The 19,778-nt window shown below is 40.5% G+C and overlaps 1 protein-coding gene across 1 annotated transcript in view; it reads left to right on the forward strand.

Moving 5' to 3' along the window:
* klf7b (Kruppel-like factor 7b) overlaps positions 1 to 19,778 on the forward strand; it is a 57,671-nt gene that overhangs the window by 30,869 nt on the left and 7,024 nt on the right. The window contains exons 2-3 of the mRNA XM_034128751.1: positions 6,469 to 7,114; positions 16,505 to 16,628. Coding sequence (XP_033984642.1) covers positions 6,469 to 7,114; positions 16,505 to 16,628 — 770 coding nt within the window. The remainder of the gene's footprint in view (positions 1 to 6,468; positions 7,115 to 16,504; positions 16,629 to 19,778) is intronic.

Below are 19,778 nucleotides of genomic sequence, written 5' to 3' on the forward strand. Positions count from 1 at the left end.
AAAGCTCTTAGCGCTTCCATCAAGAGCCCTCTGCTCTCTGCATTCATTATTAATGGACCTCAGCAGGCACAGAACACACACACACACACACACACACACACACACACACACACACACACACGCACACGCACACGCACACACACGGAGGCAGGACCTGCACATCACCAGAAGCTATTTTAGTCGCAATACTAAATCAAACGTTAAAAATATAAAGTGAAAGAAGCATTCATTCAGGGAATAGAGAATGCAGAACAACAAAATGGATCCATTGTTTTTCTATCTTCAGTTATGTGTAGAATAGATGATCACATCAAATACAGAAACAAAAATAACCAAAAATAGTTGTTATTGACATTTAGAGCTTTCAATGTTTTTCAAAGTGCGACATGCAATGGTCAACCACAGCTAACTTTCACCTTAGTAGACACACAGCATTTGCTTTTGACCTTGTTTGACATTGACCTACAACAATGTTACATAATTAAATCAAGCAAGATTGAAAACCATGAAATGAACACTGTCGAGATAATTGTGTGAAATGAGTACTCTAACTGCAACTACAGAAACCAATTTTCTCTGTACATGTGAGCTGTCATATATGAACACAGAGTAATAGCCTTTATTGATGATGAATTTCTCACACAGATTAGACAATAGACACTAGTACCCTATAAATTAGTACATTTAGGAAGAGAAAACTGGTTTTACACTGCAAATGCATACATTTTAAAATACATTTTGCACACTTTTAAAGCTTTAGATTTACAGTATTGCCATTCTAATCGTTTTTGCCCCTATTTTTCACCCCAATTAGTGTTTTATTAAATACTAAAGGTACTAAACAGTACCCATCATCTTCAGTGGCTGTGGAGGATTTGCCAGCCAGTGAAATTATAGCTTTGACATATTCTGAACACCTCTTCGATGCAATCAGGAACACAACACTGCACCTCGTGTGACATTCACATCAACTAATACAGAGTGTAATTAAGAAAAGCCAAATGGGAGAACATTTTCACTTCAGACTCTCAGAGATAAATGTGAGTAGGTGAAATTGGGAATTTCTAGCAGCTACAGAAATGTCAACATACTGCGACAGTTAAACCCAGATGAAATCTATTGTTAACAGGAATAAAGTTAATTCCGCTAATTAAAAGTGAATGCAGTATATATTTGTGGGTTTGCTTGTTAGTGAACAAATCTTTTGATAAAAGTAGCTAATTAAGTCTCAATGTACAAGCCTGGCAACAACTACAAATCTTCAAATAAAGTCTAATTGTATTTAAAAGTTTGAATACCAGGAGGTTTTCCCGTCCCATTTTTCCAAAGATTGAATATAGTATTAGTTATTTATTCATAATTTCTTAGTTTTATCGAGCTCTTACCCCTAACTTCAGCATCTAGTTGACTTCTTTCATAACAGTGTTGTATTTACTAACTTATACCTCTTGTTTTTTGTTGGTGGTCAAGATTATTTATTTGTCTTTAATGATGTTTTAAGTAGAGTTTGCGTTGAGGAGTTGTAGAAGAAAGTCAAGAAACAGAGTAAATTAATACTATGGTTATTTATGGGATTGAGTGTAACTGGCCCTCTGTGTGTGTGTATTTGTATGTGTGTGTGTTTGTGTTTTTCGCTGTGACCTTTCTACATATGGTGTGGGACTGAACAGGGGGACAGGAGGTGAGCCCTGCACATGCTATCAGTCTGAGCTGTTAGCCAACTGACACACACACACACACACACACACACACACACACACACACACACACACACACACACACACACACACACACACACACACAAACACACACACACACACACACACACACACACACACACACACACACACACACACACACACACACACACACACACACACATACACACACACACACACACACACTCTCACTCACGCTGCAGGCCATACATGTCATTGTTACCTGATACTCATGGTGTGTAGGAGAAGCAGACGCAGGAGAAGGTCATACATGCGATGTCAGAGGCGATGCGTTCACTGCCAGTCGTGGGTTTGATTGCCGCTCGTTCCTCTTCCACAGCCTCAGGCTCTCTCTACCCTCTGTCCCCCCCGCCCACCTCCAACAATCCTCAGCATCAGTCCAGCCCCCGCCAGGAGACACACAGACCTTTCTATTTTTGATTTCTAGTCCAAGTGAAAACAATGGTTCATTGTGCCGTCAGAAACACCAACAGAGGCTGAGTTTACTGTATCAAAGAGAGCAGATATCCATGATGATGAATAATCTATATAACACATACAGTACAGAGGCAATGTATTACTCCATTGAGCCGGGAAAGTATAAGGACTGGAATAGTTTAGATAGAAGAAATAAAGATTTATAACTCCACATTCATCTCCATAAATATGTTTCTTGTGTTGTGCGCCCAGCAACAGAACAAATCATTCAAGATAAAAATGTAATCTCGCGAAACCCTAAATTCAGGGCAAGAACTGCTTCAACTATATATCATAGTACTCCTCGGGATGACCTTTACATCCTCAGAGTATCTTGTAGCTGTGTCAGCCAGATGGCCAAGTTACCCAGATGTACATATATGGCCCACTTTTAAAGGAAAAATAGTTGACATTTGTGAGATATTAGTTATATCTCACAAATGTCAACAATTAACCAGTTATATCATATAACTGGTGTCTGTGTTTGTATGGAATAAGACAAAGCAAGTGAGCCTTATAAGTGTAGTTTATTTTAAGGGCAAGAATGAGTATGCATGCTCTAACTATCGTTTTTTTTGTAAGTTAGTGTTTTAGTTAAATGTATATTCTGAACCACTGATTGGGAACATCGTTTTAATAACGATTAGCTGGAGATTTACATCTGTATCCACATTATACAACAACATTAAATGAGAACTTTAATTTGATTTCCTTTAGGATTTGTAGCTGATTAAACCATGTGTGTTTGTTCTGTTGGGTTTGCAATAGCCCTGGGACTGTTCTTTAGTCGATTCTGCAGATAAATGTACTTTAAAATATCGCAATGAATGATCAAAGACTTGCAGCTCTGGTAAAATAAAGCTGTTTAAGTTATTCTGCAGATATCCTGATGTCTGATTATCTCCATTATTGGTTTATAGATGCATTAGCAGTGACTGATCTAATTTAAACAGAGATATAATAACCTCCTTTAGCACGCTTGACTAGATATTGTATTACACACAACAATTACTCAAAGGAATATGAATGCTAACACATCAAAGCAGCAATCTGGACAAAAAGCACACCCGAAGGTTTTCCTCACAGCACTATCCGCTCTGTAAAGACATTGTTACTTGGCGTCATCTCTGCTTCTGTACATGTTTGCTTCTCATTTTCAAGTTTCCTTATGAAGCAGTGTAACCCCCCCAAAGAGATATCTTAGATTCGTATTCATATGCAAACTAGCATCCTTAGGAAAAAAGACATTCTTTTAAAGGGAAGACGAAAGGGACTAAAGGAGGGAGAGGGTAGTTCATCTTATCACCACTCAACAGATGTTCAGACCAAATGTGTTGGTTTGTCTGTCTCGTCACTGAGGCTGAGCAGAAGCAAAGCTCCAGCGCTGGCTGCTCTGAATGAACCAAGTCATCCAGCTGCTGCTAAGGAAAAATACAACATTTCTATACTGGCTCTAATTTGCTCTGATGTGGAAGGAGCCAAAGGATCAGGATGAGAACCCTCAGCTGCCAAAAGCCTTTGGCCACACAGAAGAAAATTAATTCAATTTCAAGTAGATACAGTGAAGGCAGTATGCTGCAGGATAGTGCTCGAGCCAGGTAGCTTGAAAAAATAGCTGAGTGGACATTTACAGAGCTGTGGACTGGGCCTGCTGTCTTTTTCCCTCTCTGTCCTGAGAAAAACAAAGCATCACAAAAACTCAGACGGGATTGCTATGAACTCTTCAGTGTTTTTACTCTGTTATAGGGTTTTCCCTTGACTCTCTTCCTGGTATTCATTTTAAACTGAAATGTAATTTAAAACCGAGAAAATCATGATCATTTAAGTTTTGGATGCTCTTTCATTTTGATTATTCGGTAGTATAATGACAGTTATCTTGAAGAGTATACTACTGTGTCTCAGAGCTGGAACAACTACACTTTTAATTTGACTGATTCACTATGCTTCAGAGTGCTACCTTGTGTAGCCGCAGAGCAGTGACGCTCATATTTTGAGGTCATTTAGTTGTTTCTATCTCCAAAGTAGCACTGCTGTCGGAAATGTGGTTGTAAAATCACGTCAATTATCTTCCCAAAGTGTTCAATGGTGCTCTGTACTGTGAATTATCCTGTTGGCCACTTGTTGAGCCAGCTGCATATTTTTGTTGACAGCTTTTGCTAGACAACTGTAATCTAAGCTTTGATCAGGAAAAGTTACAGGAAGAATCATGCAGCTGCACTCTGTATCCGGATAGTTAGTTTAGTAATGGCATTTCAAGGTCAGGCTTTACGTATGACAGTTGGTCGTGTTAATGAGGTTTGGAGAAGATGTCTTTTCAGTTCATAAACTAGTGTTCATTATGGGAACACTCAAGTGTATCCACACATTAAAAAAATCCAACAGGTATTTCTTCAGGGAATAGGAAGCAGATGATGGTTTAGAAATGTTTTATGCAATTTAATTCAACCCTCTTTATGGGAACATCGGTCAGCATCTTCATTGAAGGATGCAATTATATCAAGGAAAATATGTTGGAAATTGGATTTAACCATGTATGTAACTACAGCTTATAGATATATAGTTGTGCATGTGTTTAATGATTAATTCTGTGAATATAACTAACACTGCTGCTCTGATATCTGATTTTCCACCATCTGGTTTGCATCTGTTTTCTTTGTAAAACCTTCTAAACTATCACATGGTAGCTCACATTGTAGCATTTAATAAGGCTGATTCGCAGTTAACATTTTATATCAAACAGCTGTTGTTGTGTCTCTTTTTATTATGATCAGCTATAACAGATACATGTCTTACTTTCCCTGTGTGAGAGGGAGGACTGGTATCCGAAAAAGACAAGTGTTGCAGATGTGAGAGATCGAAGCTGGAGCTGGATCTAACAAACAGTTCTGTGTACCTCAAAGGTCTGTTGGTAGTTCAAGAGGAGGGCAGGAATTACGGAAGACATAAAAAGTTTTGAGAGGAAAGGTGTAGCCTTTAGGTCGGAAAAGTAGGTTAGTGAACTTAAGGTTTCTGGCTCAAATCCTTTGAGATAGTGTGGCGGTGCCCTTGACCAAGACACTGAAGCCCCTCACTGTGTACAGTAGATGCTGCTCTGCTGCCAAAATCTGGAATTGTAGCTGCACAGATGTCTCTGTTTTCTCTGGATAAAGGTTGAATAAACAATTATGGAAATACCTGCTTATTTCCCCTTGTTTCTCTTTCCTCTTCTTCCCCTTGGTTACCTTGTTTGACTTTTCCTTCGTCTCCTTCCTTGCCCTATCTTGTGATATAACTTCTATGGCTGGTTGATTTGGGTGAGCAGCGGGAAACAGGCAAGGCCTCCACAGTTCAGGGCTCCGGAGAGCTTGTTCCGGCAGCAGCAATCAATCACGGACCAAATCCCTCCTCTCATAGGACTGCCATGTTCCAGGTGACATGGTCAACAGCTGCAGAGAAATATAAAGCCTGCAGCGGGTATTTAAATTTAAATAGAGTAGTAAACAGCTCTGAAGAGGCTGCAGTCTGGAGAAAACACCTGAATACACTGATACCAGAACTCACTTTATTGTTGATTTGTTTAAGCATACAACCAATTTAGATTTGCCTATTTCACTCATATGGACGTTTGAACAAACAAGACGTGAGACTTTGACATGGGGATTGCTCTTTTTGTGCCAGTTCTCTCAAACATTTGACATTTTTTAATCATGACCGTTGTCTTTTTTCTGGTCTATGGGTGACTATGACTTGTTTGAGAGGCAAACAGCTACAATCAGAAACCCTGGAAAGTCATTCAAAGTCATACAAAGAGGAATGATAGAAGAGTGATGTACAGTGTTAAACTTACAGTGTGAAGTTTAATAACATGACCTTCTTTGCAAATGAAAATCTGAGCAGTAATAACAAATCAATATTAGTCACATATTAGTTTGTACATACAGAATAAAGGTGTACTGATATCGGAGAACTATAGAAAATAGCAGAAAACAAGGCCAAAACAAAATGGGGTTGAAGTTGCGGTGAGGCTTTAGAAGTTAACAGTTGACATGATTGTATTAGAAGACTTAAGTCCTGTTTAACCAAATGATTGTATATCAGTTGTCAACCAGTCGTCAGATAGCTAATATTGAGCTATTTACCTCACTTGTGACCAAAGGCCATTTAAATAGTCGTAATACAGCCTCCTGTGAATAGAGTTTGTGTGACTAGTGTTGTAAAACGTAAACACTGAACCACCAGGTGTGAAGTGTATTTATGTCTGACTCTTGTTTCTATGTGCTTCCTTATCTTGCAGACATGTCTAGAGTTGGAGCGATATCTACAGACGGAGCCCAAGCGGCTCTCGGAGATCTTCGACGAGGAGCTGGACTGTCTCTTAATGCCGAACTTCATGCAGGGTGGGGACAGCGATGAGGAGCTGATGGACCCGCTCCTCCCCAGCCTCCCAGACCAGCCCAGCCCGCCCCCTCTCCTGTTAACCCTTCCCAAGGTCCAGGCCAAAATCCTCCACGTGGCCAGCAAGACCCAAGGCGAGGCAGGAACTGAAACCCTCTCACCGAAGGACCAAGTCCTGGCAGGAGTCAGTGCCGCACAGCTCAGCGCCGCGGTGACCTCCCTAACACCGCCTTCGTCACCAGAGCTCGGTCGCCACCTCGTCAAACCCACACAAACACTGACTGCGACGGCAGACGGCACACTAACGCTCAAATTTGTGGCAAAGAAGGTAGGGTTAGGAGCAGCTAAACTGGTGGCAGCACGAGCGTTACCATCGCCGCCGAGCCGAGGAGGAGCCCTCAGCGACGGAGAGCAGGGAGGTGGAGGAAGTCTGGGAGGAGACATACCAGAGAACAAGAAGAGAGTCCACCGGTGCCAGTTTAATGGCTGCAGGAAGGTTTACACCAAGAGCTCCCATCTGAAGGCACATCAGAGGACTCACACAGGTAAGACCTCCATTACAATTACCTTCAGTGTACTCTATAATCATCATTTCAGCTGTGGAGTCCATCACGTTGGATTTGAAATGAAAAGATGATTATGAGGTTCCAGTGCTGACATTAAGCTCAAATTTGACAAATTCACATTGATATCGAGGGAGGATTGCAGGATTTGTAGCGCTTTGTATTCAGCAGACCCTTTTGATCGAATTTGTCAGTCAGCAACCAATTCAAGAAACCGGTATGGCTTTCAAAAGTATTTTTCCAATTGCTAGCATTAATCATTTTTGAAACATTACGCTGCCACCATGTGTAATCTGTGTTAAGGATGGTGTGAAATTGGCCCCATGTCCCCCAGATGTAAGGACAAAGCAGCAGGGCAACATATAACATACTTGGTTGTCCAAGTGAGCCACATGACCTCAATCAAACTGATTCTGTGTGTCACCGCTGAAGACCAGACTGCCGGCAGCAGAGCCCTGAAACATGAAGCAAAGCTGTCTGTACTGCAGGCCTGACAGAGTGTCAGCTGGGAAAATACCAAGTGTCTGATATCTGTGAGACTTGAAAACTAATATTGAAGATAATGACCTTATTCTACTTACCCTAAAACCCTAAAACTTGCTTACCCTCAGCATTTTAACCTCATGTTCAATTTCAAACCCAATGTGCTGAACCAGAACCAACACAAAGAAAATCATCATTATAGCATTGTTGAATGATGATGTGCCCAAGCTTCGATTAAGCACATGTACATCACACAAAAGGTACATTGTGCTTGTTGAAATTATCAAGAAAACACATTATGACCTCTCTTCCATTTATTTTGCTTCTGATATGATCCTCTGGATTTAATCATTTCCTCATGAGTCTTGGTAGTTCAGGGCCAAAAGGCATTGTCTCAGTAATTGCCTGATGATTGATAGACTTGTAGTAAATGACATTGGCAATTCAGCTGTGTCCAACTGGGTCAGACATGCAGCTTTAGCTTCTAACTACTGCTGCCCTGTCGGTGACCCTCAGACAGAACACACACCAGGCTAATGTGTCCGGGGGCTGTTTGCTGTGAGTGCTAAAAGAATGTGGGCATGTCGAGAAGGGCTCTGGGTGGATGTGGAAACATGAGTGAAGAGTGATTTGACTGTTGCAAATTTTGATGAAGTGGTGATTTGCTTGAGTTTAAACAGCATCAAGTAACCTGAACTCAGCCTGAGGTTTACTTGACAAGGATCAGCCTTATGTGTTTTTCTGATCGTATTGCTCACAACACATGGAAATTGAACATATTACATTGGTATACCAAGCAGAAGAAGATTTTTTTTGACAAACAGTTAATAGACTGAAAACCTTTTCAGCTGATTTCCCCAGTTGACTTACCACAGTGGAGTTGAGTTCAGGAAAGCCCTGCATTTCGACTAAAATAATGCAGACGGATTTGTTAGTAAGCGTGGTATTATTTCTCAATATCGTTGATGAACAGATCCATACGTTTGAAGCTAATCAGATGTCAAAACACAAAAAAGTGTTTTACAATACTAAGAAGGATCTCTGGAGAGATGTTACAAAGATAATCACTATCATTATTGATGACGGTAGAAATATTGCATTCATTTATAGGCAGCGCCAGAGCCTGCTGTGTCAGCTGTTAAAACAGTGGTCTGATTAAAATCAATGAAGAGGCTGCTTCCTATGTCAGTGCACAGTCTGCACCTGACTTTAAAAGTAAGTTTGTGTTTTTAGGAGAACTGAACATGACTTTTTAATGTTGTGCGAAATCAATCAAGACACCATAGAATCAAAACTCTCTGGATTCAGTTTTTAGCGGTTATCATATTGGAGTTCGTTTTCCATTTGGGATTGTCATTAAGAGCTTCAAGTGACAGGTGCTAGTGTATCACATATTTTCCTTACTTTCCAATACATTATTTGTATCTGTTTTCCAATCAAAATGCTCTCTGGATTGAACATGCTTTAGCCTGTGTAACTGAGGCTCAATCCATCAGTTATCTACAGCAGGAGGTAGACCTGTACCACCTGAAGCTAGCATTATTCAACTTTAGCTTCAACAGCAGGGTCATTTACTGTATCTTGAGTGGTTCATGGCCTCCAGTTGTCATCATCCAGTGTTAGCAGTTTCCTTGCTGTTCATCAGGATTACAGTACATAGCCTGCAGACCCTCTACTGTATTAATACGGGCAACCTTGGCATCATTAATCCAGCGTGTTACAGGCTTTTATGATCCCAGCGACCGTTGCATGGCTTTAAGTATAGCATTACATTTCCGGGCAGCACCTAGCATGGCCGGGGGAACCCACAGCTGGAGCTTTATTATAGCTAATCCAGAATTGAGCAGCTGGATTTGTGGTAGCGTCGCCGCTAGCTGCAATATCTTTAATCTTCTGGTTATTTTACAGTCGAGTCATGCTAAGGAACGATGAGCATTTAAAGGCAGAATCCTTCACTGACAAAAAAAAGACACCCTGGAGACACTACAGCTTGTGTGTGTGTGTGGGTGTTGCGTGTGCTTTTGTGTGTGTGCTCGTGGTATAAATGTGGGGGCGGTGTATTCCCTCCCGATGTGTTCACTACAAGCGCAGCACTGTGGTTTAATTAGCTTAATCCTCTTTTTGGGTTATTATGACCATAAATCATTGAACATACATGTAGGGAGGGATTAACGTAGCATAGACTACAGGGAGGAGCAACTGCAGAAAGCCTGCACAGCATCAATGCACTTAGTGCCACATAGTTCACACCAGAGGCCATTAGAAACATCATTACACCGAGCACTGTCAGGAGTTTACTGTACAAGTGCAGCAATTGCACATAATGCGGGTAATAATAATCCTCTGTTCATATCCAAAACAATCTTTCTGAGCTGTAGCTATGATTGGAAGTTTATTTTCTCGCTCTTGTTTATTTTCCTGTTTAGGAAGATGGGATTGTTATAACATTAATAGATGTACATATTAATTCAGTAAATCTCCAAGAACCAAGTCTGTTCTGAGCCAGACTTTTCTTTTCTCTATTTGTTTGAAAGTCTGTATCAGTCTGTGATATCTTATAAAGGCCTGGAGGGCACAATGTGGCACAAATGTCCACTTGTACTCAATAATGAACTTATTCTATTTTTCTGTTAAAAGGTCACAGGTAAAGGTCAATGTGACTTCACGACTGTCCCATTCTTGTTAACAATATATCTCAGGAAAGTCTTGAAGGAATACTTCAAATGTGGCACAAACATCCACTTAGACTCAAGGATGAACTGTTTAGATCAAGTTAATCAAAGGTCAAGGTCACTGACAAATCCCACAAAATGATTTAGCCATAACGATCCATATGCTGCTTATGACAACCGTCACACAAAAAGATCAAATGTACATGTTTAGACTGACATGGACTTAAATGGCAACTTGACTGGAGGATTCATACAACCACGAGGCAGTAGGTTTTTTTCTCTTTAAACACGAGATGGATAGTAATTTAATCTTCCTGATAATCAATAAGCAGGCTAAAACAATATTATATAGCAACTAGAAAAATACAAAGCAACTGAGATAGCAGAACAATGAACCGTTTTGAAAGGAGTGTAACAGTAGTGTCTTGTACTTAAACAAATGTTATTTTTCCTGATACCTGATACAATATTTTGACAACACATTGCAGATCACAGCTCAAATGCGTGGAGCTGCTGTCAGATGATGATGTGCAAATAATCAGAGACAAAACAGATGAATAAGACCGAGACATGCTTAGAAGAGGAAAATACTGAGACTGGAGACAGGTTGGAATCTGCTACCCTAGCTCCTTTTGTGAAAAAAATACACCTTCCAACAACTCCATAAACAGGCTGTCTGCTAGTGTAATAGTTGAGTGGCATTTCAGACAAAACAGAGGAAAACCCAAAACAACAAAACTGACATTCACCATCCATCAAGTGTGTTACAATGTTGACGTAAATACCCAGTATAGGGTTAATGGTGCAATACAATCTAAATGTTTTTACTGTAAGATTCCTCATGAAAAGCAATTGTTGTAATAGGTTTAAGTACAAAATTACAGAAAGATCAATCTCTTCTATTTGACAATAAAGCAGCTTTGTTACAACCACATATTTTCTACATTAAACTGTATCGAACACAAAAAACATGTCTAGAAAGTTTTTCCTAATAAAAAAAAAACAGCAGACGTCTCAGCTAGAACTTAATTGAAGAAACATTCTCCTTACAATTAAATTGGCCACGTTCAAATTAAAACCAGCAAAGGATTTTAGTTGATGTATAGTTGTTGGACATTTTTTAAGACCAGAAGCACTTTCCAGCAGCTGTTAAAACCTCTGATAGGTCACAGTGTTGGATGACATTTAAAAGCATTCTTTGACATTTAGGGTTTGCAAAGAAAAATGAAAACCTTTTTGAGAAACATGACTGATTTATATAGCACTCAGTTTTATTGTATTCCTCCAGTAAACGTGTGCACGCTTTTTGGTTCATTGGCAGTTCTTGACCTACAAATCATGGATAATTTACTGTGTATGTCTTTATATTAAACCAGGCAGCCACCAGTTTCCTTTTATTTCTATATGGTTTGAAAATCAATTAACACTGCGATAACATTGAAGCTGAAATTGCTTGAGTTGTATATTTTATCATGAGAGAACAATGGTTTTGATTTTTGTAATAATTAGATTAGGTGCATATTTAAATGACTGCACTGAATTACCTCACAGTAATAATGACATTTTGACAATAATTAATGCAGGTTTCTTGGTCACGTTAAAGGTTTATTTAGCTGATGAAAGTTTCAGGTTTGGGATGTAGAACAAAACAAAAACATTGAAATTAGACACATCGTTTGCAAAATGGCTTTATGTGTACAAATTACAATAAAGAGTGTACAATTATTTCATATATAGTTCATAGGTTAAAATATAAAAACAAAACCTCCAGCTAGAGGTTGACTTCCTGAAACCTGAACCCCCCCCCCCCAGCAGGTGCCACAGCCTCATGAGGATTTAGGAAAAACCCTGCTAACCCAAGACCTCCACTCACATATAAACCTCCACACACCCCTCTACTAAACCAACCTCCAACCTGCTCTCTCTCACTCTCTCCCACTTGCTCATTCACTTTGGGTTGCCAAGCAACTGCATCACACTCCTCCATAATTGGTTGGTGCCTGGTTGATTGTCCATGCCTGTTAATCTCTCTCTCTCTCTCTCTCTCTCTCTCTCTCTCTCTCTCTCCTCTCTCTCTCTCTCTCGCTCTCTCTCTCTCTCTCTCTCTCTCTCTCTCTCTCTCTCTCTCTCTCTCTCTCTCTCTCACACACACACACACACACATTCTCGCCCACCCCCACCACCCTTCTCTCTTTCTCTCAGTTGCTAGGTGACTTTATCACGCATCCTTGCCTTGCCGTGCTATAATTGGCTGGCGTCATGGTTGCTGTGGCGTCAGGTCTGAGCTGGCCTTGCTTCATTCCTCCAACTGTGTGTGTGTATGCATGTGTGTCTGTGTGTGTTATAGCATGTATGTGTGAATGTTTGAGGGGGGTCCTATTGAAGGAAGATGGGGTTCTGTGGCCAATTACTGAAGACGAGTGTGAAACGGCCGCCTGTCTGGCACCTGCGCCCCCACTCATACCCCATATCACACACACTGACACACACAGGCAGGTTGAGAGTGTAGCTTTTCTCAAACAGGATAAGCTGCCAAGTGGTTTGCTATTGTATGTTGAAAATATTGGTCCTGTATTCAGTCCTGAGCCTCTGAGGAGTGAGTAGGAGGATTCACACATTCAGATACTGCTGCTGAAGACTCAACATGGAGGATTTTTAGTTCGTTACAGAACTAGAAGAAAATCTGTTCAGAATCCAAAAAAAGAGTAAAGCTCTACTAGAGAATTGGGGGCCTTACTGTTGTACCTTCTCAGTTGGGTAGCTTGCCAATTTTTTACTTTAAATGTACCGGGAAAAAAGTGTGGCAGTCGAAGTGGCTCTTGTCTTAATTCATGTCTTTTAAAGGCCGTTATTGAGGTGAATTAGAAATAACAGAAGTAGAGAAATACCAATTAAATCCATTAGACCATTCGAGCCCAACCGAAAACATCAGCAGGCCAATCAGTCTGGTAGAAATACATGTTTGAATAACAGCAAAGTAGGAATGTGTGACTCTCAAATGATATTTACTAGACTTAAGTTACTCACAGTATCAACAGTATGGTTCATTTTTCAAGTGTACATTTCTAGCTCAGACATACCCGATCTGGTTCAGCCAAAAAAGAGAGAATAGGAACCACTCTTTATGATTCTCAAGTATTGATGTTGGACTTAAAGATCCAGTGTTAGTTGGACTCTATTGATAGTCCATCCTAACAGGTTCAATGTACTTGTACTGGTCATGCTTATAGTGCCAATACAGCATGTACTGTTTGGCTGCATACACACTTTCTCCAGTAAGATCCCAAAGCTCTTTCCTCTAAGTCCATCCTTATCCTCCAAAGTGAGTCTTATTTGGTGTTTAGACCACTGCAACTGGTTCCTCTTATTATTATTTTTTACATGTGCAGTTTTACTACCAAAACAGACTTGTGTAGAAGATATCTCAGCTATTAAAACACCAATAAAGGAAAAACTCGATGACAAAACCCATGGAAAAGCTAGTGACAGAGGCTAGCTTGGAGAGGTCTTGCACCCCAAAACATTGGAGACTGTGGGTGAGGTGGCAGAGGAAAGTGTGTCTCCAAAAAATCACAATGACGGGACATCGACAAAACCCAGATCCCTGTTGGGGAAAGCAGCAACCGACAGCGCAAGATTTGACTGGAGAATTTGAATATGCAAATCCAGGAGAGCATAACTCAGGATCCTAAATTAATTCAATCCGAGAACGAGTGCGTCACCTTGCGGTCACGTTATCTGTGTGGTTAAAGAACTGCTCAGATCAAAGAGACATAGGAAGTGATGGGAAATAAAGGGAGAGAGGGCATCACTCACAGTTGGATGTTCCTGTAGCACATCATCTTTTACCTGTCGTTGCATCACCTTGCTGTGAGAGCTGCTCTCAGCTCAGATTTAAGTCCATGTGAAGGTGTTCTTCTACAGCTTTGGTTATTCTGGCACGATTATTCAAGAGGGAAAAGCAATCTCACACTTGTTGGTATGGGATGGAGAAGTTATTCCCGTGCTATGGTTGAGGGAATTATAGGTAAACAGCACAAAAAGATAAATTGGAAGCTCAATCTGAATTGAAAGTTGTATTTAAATAAATAAATAAGTATATTCTATCAGGTGTCAAGAAGATGCCTTTTTGGTGTTACCAAAACAGTTCAGATTGGCTAAAAAAAAATCTTCCAACCACAGACACACATTTCAGTCAAGCTACAAGGAACAGCACTCGGCTTCAAAGCCAGATTTTGAAATGGCCCAAATGTGTAATTCCAACATTCGGGTAAGCACATGATGCCATAGGTGTGTAAAATACTTTCCCCTATGGGCTTACATTGGGTCCAAGTAAATCCATTTTCGAGTATTAACATTTTAAAAGTGATTCTTTCAAACATTTGGTGAATACAGATCATTAGAGTGCTTGCTCTTCAGGCCCCATGGATGTGGAAGATCCCGGTAATATATCACTTGGTAGTCGAGACATTTTAGCACCACTGAGCTACTTCCATAGGAATGAGCAGGAGCCCAGCTCTCTATCTAATTCTCTTTATAAATACATAAATACATGATATAAGTTGTACAGCCATACTCAGTGAGTTCAACAGTAGACCTGGTTGAATCTCTGAAAATCTTTTTGGGTTGCAATGCAGAGAACTGGACCCAGGTTGTACTTAAATAAAATGAGTTTTGTGCCAGGGTTGAGTTCGATTTTCATTTTCAATCCTGATTAAAAATGGAGGTACTTGTGACACATCTTTTTTTATTGTATCCAATTATGTTTCCATCACAATGTGGAATACTTCACAATTTCCACATTTCCACATTAGTTCCACTTTGTTTTCGACTGTTCTGTGTTTGTGTTTGTCTCCTTAAGAAGATTTGTGTGTGCTGTGATGGCAGTGGAGGGGCTGCTGGGACATCTGGCTAACTGACTGTTAACTGCTGTATCACTCCCCATTAAGAATCATTTAGACCCCAATTATGGTTACCACCCCCCAGTTCACACACTCACACACAAGGGGTCTGCAGTGATGTTTGGCCAGATTTAAAATGTGCTGTGGTTCAACTTTGCAGCAAAAGCTTTGCAAAATCAGCCAGCTACACTTGGCTTCGGCCAGTCCAATATGTGCACACTACTGGTAGATTACTTTGTAATGTAGGCAAACAAGTTCATCCTACTGTTTTGTTGTCAAGATAGAGGATAAGATTAGGTTGTTGCTGCTGCTCTACCAATTTAAGACTAGAAATGTTTTGGCTTAAGTGAATATTAACACATTTTCAAACCCAACGCATTCAAATTAGTACAAATGAACTCGTCCAAATTCAAATTAAACACACCAGCTATATGCACAAACGAGGTTGTGGCAGAAAATACATGTATTTGTTTATTGTAGCACTAACCCACAGTACAGTGTTGCAGTATAATAAATAATATAATATGAGTTGTGTTTTCATAGATCTGTTAACTTATATATTCTTAAATTCAGTTCTACAATATAGTCTTACTTTTTAGGTTAGTATATGATTTTCCTGATTTATTTGCTCATCTCACATACAGACCTCAGAGAGAAATTCACTCTTGAACAGGCAGTCAGACATCATCACGTCCCATCTGAAGACACACACACACACACACACACACACACCCCACACACACACGCACACACACACACACACACACACACACACACACACACACACACACACACACACACACACACCACACACACACACACACACACCTCTAGCCAGAAGACACACACGCACACACAGCTGGAAGGCTTTCTATCACGGAGAGATAACTACAGGCTGAGAACAATACACCATCTCTACTCCCATCTGGTGAAGTGGGGGATGAAACTTCATTTACATTTCAGATCCTACCACCTCAGGGTGTGTGTGTGGCTGTGTGTGTGTGTGTGTGAGGGGGGGCGTTCTGATAGCGTGAACAAAACGAGATTCATTTCAGGGTGAATTTAGGATTGTGAATTAACACGCCGCAGTGCTGAAAGACTTCATTTACAACTAATTGAGTATATTGGCTCATTGAAATGGCTGTTGCGTTAAAGATGGTCTGCCTGCCCGGCCCCTGGGCTGTGTGTGTGTCTGGAAAAAGCCAGGGGTGGTTATATTTATATTAGTGAACAGCTGTAGTTGAGACGTGTGAAATTAGATGTAGAAATTATAATAAAATGTGACACCTTCTCCTCTCTTTCTTTCTCTCTCTCAGGTGAGAAGCCCTATAAGTGCTCATGGGAGGGCTGTGAATGGCGCTTTGCCCGCAGTGACGAGTTGACACGACACTACCGCAAACACACCGGAGCGAAGCCATTCAAGTGCAACCACTGCGACAGGTAAACACACAGGCATCAACAAAAAATGTGACAAACATGTAGTGAACTTTACATTTGTGGGACCTTGGTGCCCTTTATCTGTCATTTTTAAACCTGCATTTGTTCTCAAGTAGAAGAAGAAAACATTTGTCGATAGGTCTTTTTCACAGAAAACGGACTTGTCACAGCAGGAAAAGCTCAGGTGTGAATAATACAATTAACGAGGGTGCTTCAGTTCAGGGTCCTGGTTTTGTCCGTGATGGCTAATTGGACACTAATGATTATTAATGTTATTTGTAACACCTGTGCACTTTAGTCCAAAGGTCTACTGTGAAGAAGGCCTTTATTTTCAATTACGTCGTTAAAATATTGTATATATCGTTTTATTCTCTAAATAAACGTTTAAAACCTTTATAAGATAAGATAGAACACATGAAAAGAAAAGAGAAGTGTACAAAATTGGATTCTACAGGATTCAGGACTAAATACTGCATGTGAGTCCCTTGTGAAATTTAGAAGAGATGTGATCATTTTTTCTTAAACACATTTCCTCCTGCAGCAGCTGTGCAGGAGGATCTAAGGTGATTTCTTATCTGGACTCCTGAGTAATAAAGGTTCAAGACTGTAGCTTGTAGTGCAGTCAATTTAATGATAAGAAAAGTTATTATCTAAATGAAGTTCCTAATGGATTCCCGTTTTCCTGCAGCCATAGGAATGCATGTAAATGTTACTTAGATATGGGCTTATTATTGGCTTGCTAGTCATGTTGTCCTGCCAGTGGAGGAACATTTTACTTATTGATCTTCTGTCAATCTGTTTTTTCACTGTAACACAACGCAGTTTGACCTCTGTGTAAAACAAAGGTAGAAAAAAGGATGATGGGTTGTGTGTTTCAAAATGAAAGCAAACTAATCTCCTTATGGACAAAAGCCAGGGAAGTCACATCGTCTCTGATTAGTGTTTGGTCCTCAAGGTAGAGTGTGTGTATGCGCGTGTGTATTGTGTGCGTGTATGCGTGTGTGCGCGCTTACTCATGCCCCTTTGCTGGCAGTTAAATGGATTCTGGCTATTGGCAGACTGGTCGCAGCTAATTGAGTGGCACCAGATGCCAGCTCCACTTTAACATAAACACTCTGTGAGAGTGTGTGTGTGCCTGCACTACGTTTCTGATGAACAACACACACACACGAACACACAGACACACGTTTGCCCTAGAGGCAGTGTAATTGGCTGTTGTGGATTCCCTCTAGTTTGGGTTTTAGACATAAAACCCTCCAGAAACCTGCTGGAAGCTTCTAATCCTGGCTGAGAGCTGGGACTGTATTAGCTCCTTCTTGGCACACACACACACACAGATGCACAGTGTGTCGAGACCCACACACACTTATGCATGCAGAACGCAGAGACGTTTGCAAAGTCATACATGAACATCTAAAGGTCCAGACAAAACAATGACACACTTAAATACACCATGACACAGATATAGGCTGTGTTATATTTGAGGCTCTGCGTACATCAAAGTCTGTATTGTAATCTGAAAGAGTATCAAAGTGGAAGAAGTTATTTTAGGCTTCAGCGTTTTATTTTTATGTTTTCGATTGACAGTGTTGGTGACAATGTTTTATCTCTATGTCACATCTTCCCTTCATCAGAAGACTGTAGACTCTTAAGATGTATTCCTACTAGAGCTGCAAGATTAGTGCACATTTTTTATAATCTATTATTTGTTTCAATCAGTTGAATTTTCATTCAGAAATGGCAATAATGTACATTTCAGTCTCTCAAATATGAAACTTCCAACGTTTTGTTGTTTAAATTATGTTTAACTTAATATCTTTGTGTTTTCGATTCTCAAACGATTAAAGACCTCATCTTGGATTTTGAGGAGCTCGATGGATCATTTTCATAATTGTCAGACATGTTATAGACATAAACTAGCATAGAAGAGATAAAACCAGAGAAACTTTTTCAGAGCAACATCAAACTTAAAGTTTTACGCAATCTCTGACAATATTAATGCTACTAGCTGCAATTCAAAATACTTGCTGTCGAAAACCATTAGTCTCATTTCACACATTTCCAATATTTCCCTCTAGGTTTGTTAATTCTTGAATTACAAAGTGGATGGAAACACGATTAACACAGCCAGGATGTACCCCACTTTTTACAGTAGAACACACACACACATACACACATCTGTGGTGGGTGGAGCCCAACAAATATTACCATGAGAATAGCAAAAAGTGGCCGCCATGGAGAGGTTAACATTAGATAGACTGTTCAATATGACACAATTTCTCCTGGGGAAACACACACATACACACACACACACACACACACACACACACACACACACACACACACACACACACACACACACACACACACACACACACACACACACACACACACACACACACACTGCAGTCTGTCATTAATCCTGCCTAATCAAGCGGGGACCCCCTGATGTTTCCATGGAGCCGGGAGGAGGAGGAGTGATGAGGAGGAGGACAAAAAGAAGTGAGGAGGTGGAGAAGGGAGAGTTTTGGGAAGGAAGAGTGGAGGATGGGAAGGAAGGAGGAGTGGGATTGGGGGGGGGGGTCAGGGTGGTACCAGCTGGTCCCAACGGTGACACAGTAACTAGCATGGCCATCTGTCCAGCCAGACACACACACACACACACACACACACACACACACACACACACACACACACACACACACACACACACACACACACACACACACACACACACACACACACACAAAGGTGTACAGTAGGTACCACATGGTCAGCATAGGGTTGAGGTAAAACCAAAATATTTCACAGAGAACAGAAATGAGAGCAAAGGTCAACTGAACTGCACACACCATTCTCATTGTAATGCTTTGAAATCTGAATCTTTCGTTAAACCCTTAGGCACCAAGGATAATGAGTAACATATTATGAAGAATAAAGTACTTCCAAAAGATGGTGCTGTTATGAGCTTTCAGTTTTATTTGAAACCACCAGAGGAGAAGGTGGAGGTTTTTAACCACCACTAAAATACATTTGGTGTGTCAGATGATTTCTCTGTAGCTTCAATTAGGCGGATAATGTCACATGTGTAATGAAGGTGTACAACTGAATATGCAGATAATAGCAGCTTTCTTCAGAGTATTTCAAGGTTTT

This window comes from Trematomus bernacchii, unplaced genomic scaffold, assembly GCF_902827165.1.
Source record: "Trematomus bernacchii unplaced genomic scaffold, fTreBer1.1, whole genome shotgun sequence".
Classification (NCBI taxonomy): domain Eukaryota; kingdom Metazoa; phylum Chordata; class Actinopteri; order Perciformes; family Nototheniidae; genus Trematomus; species Trematomus bernacchii.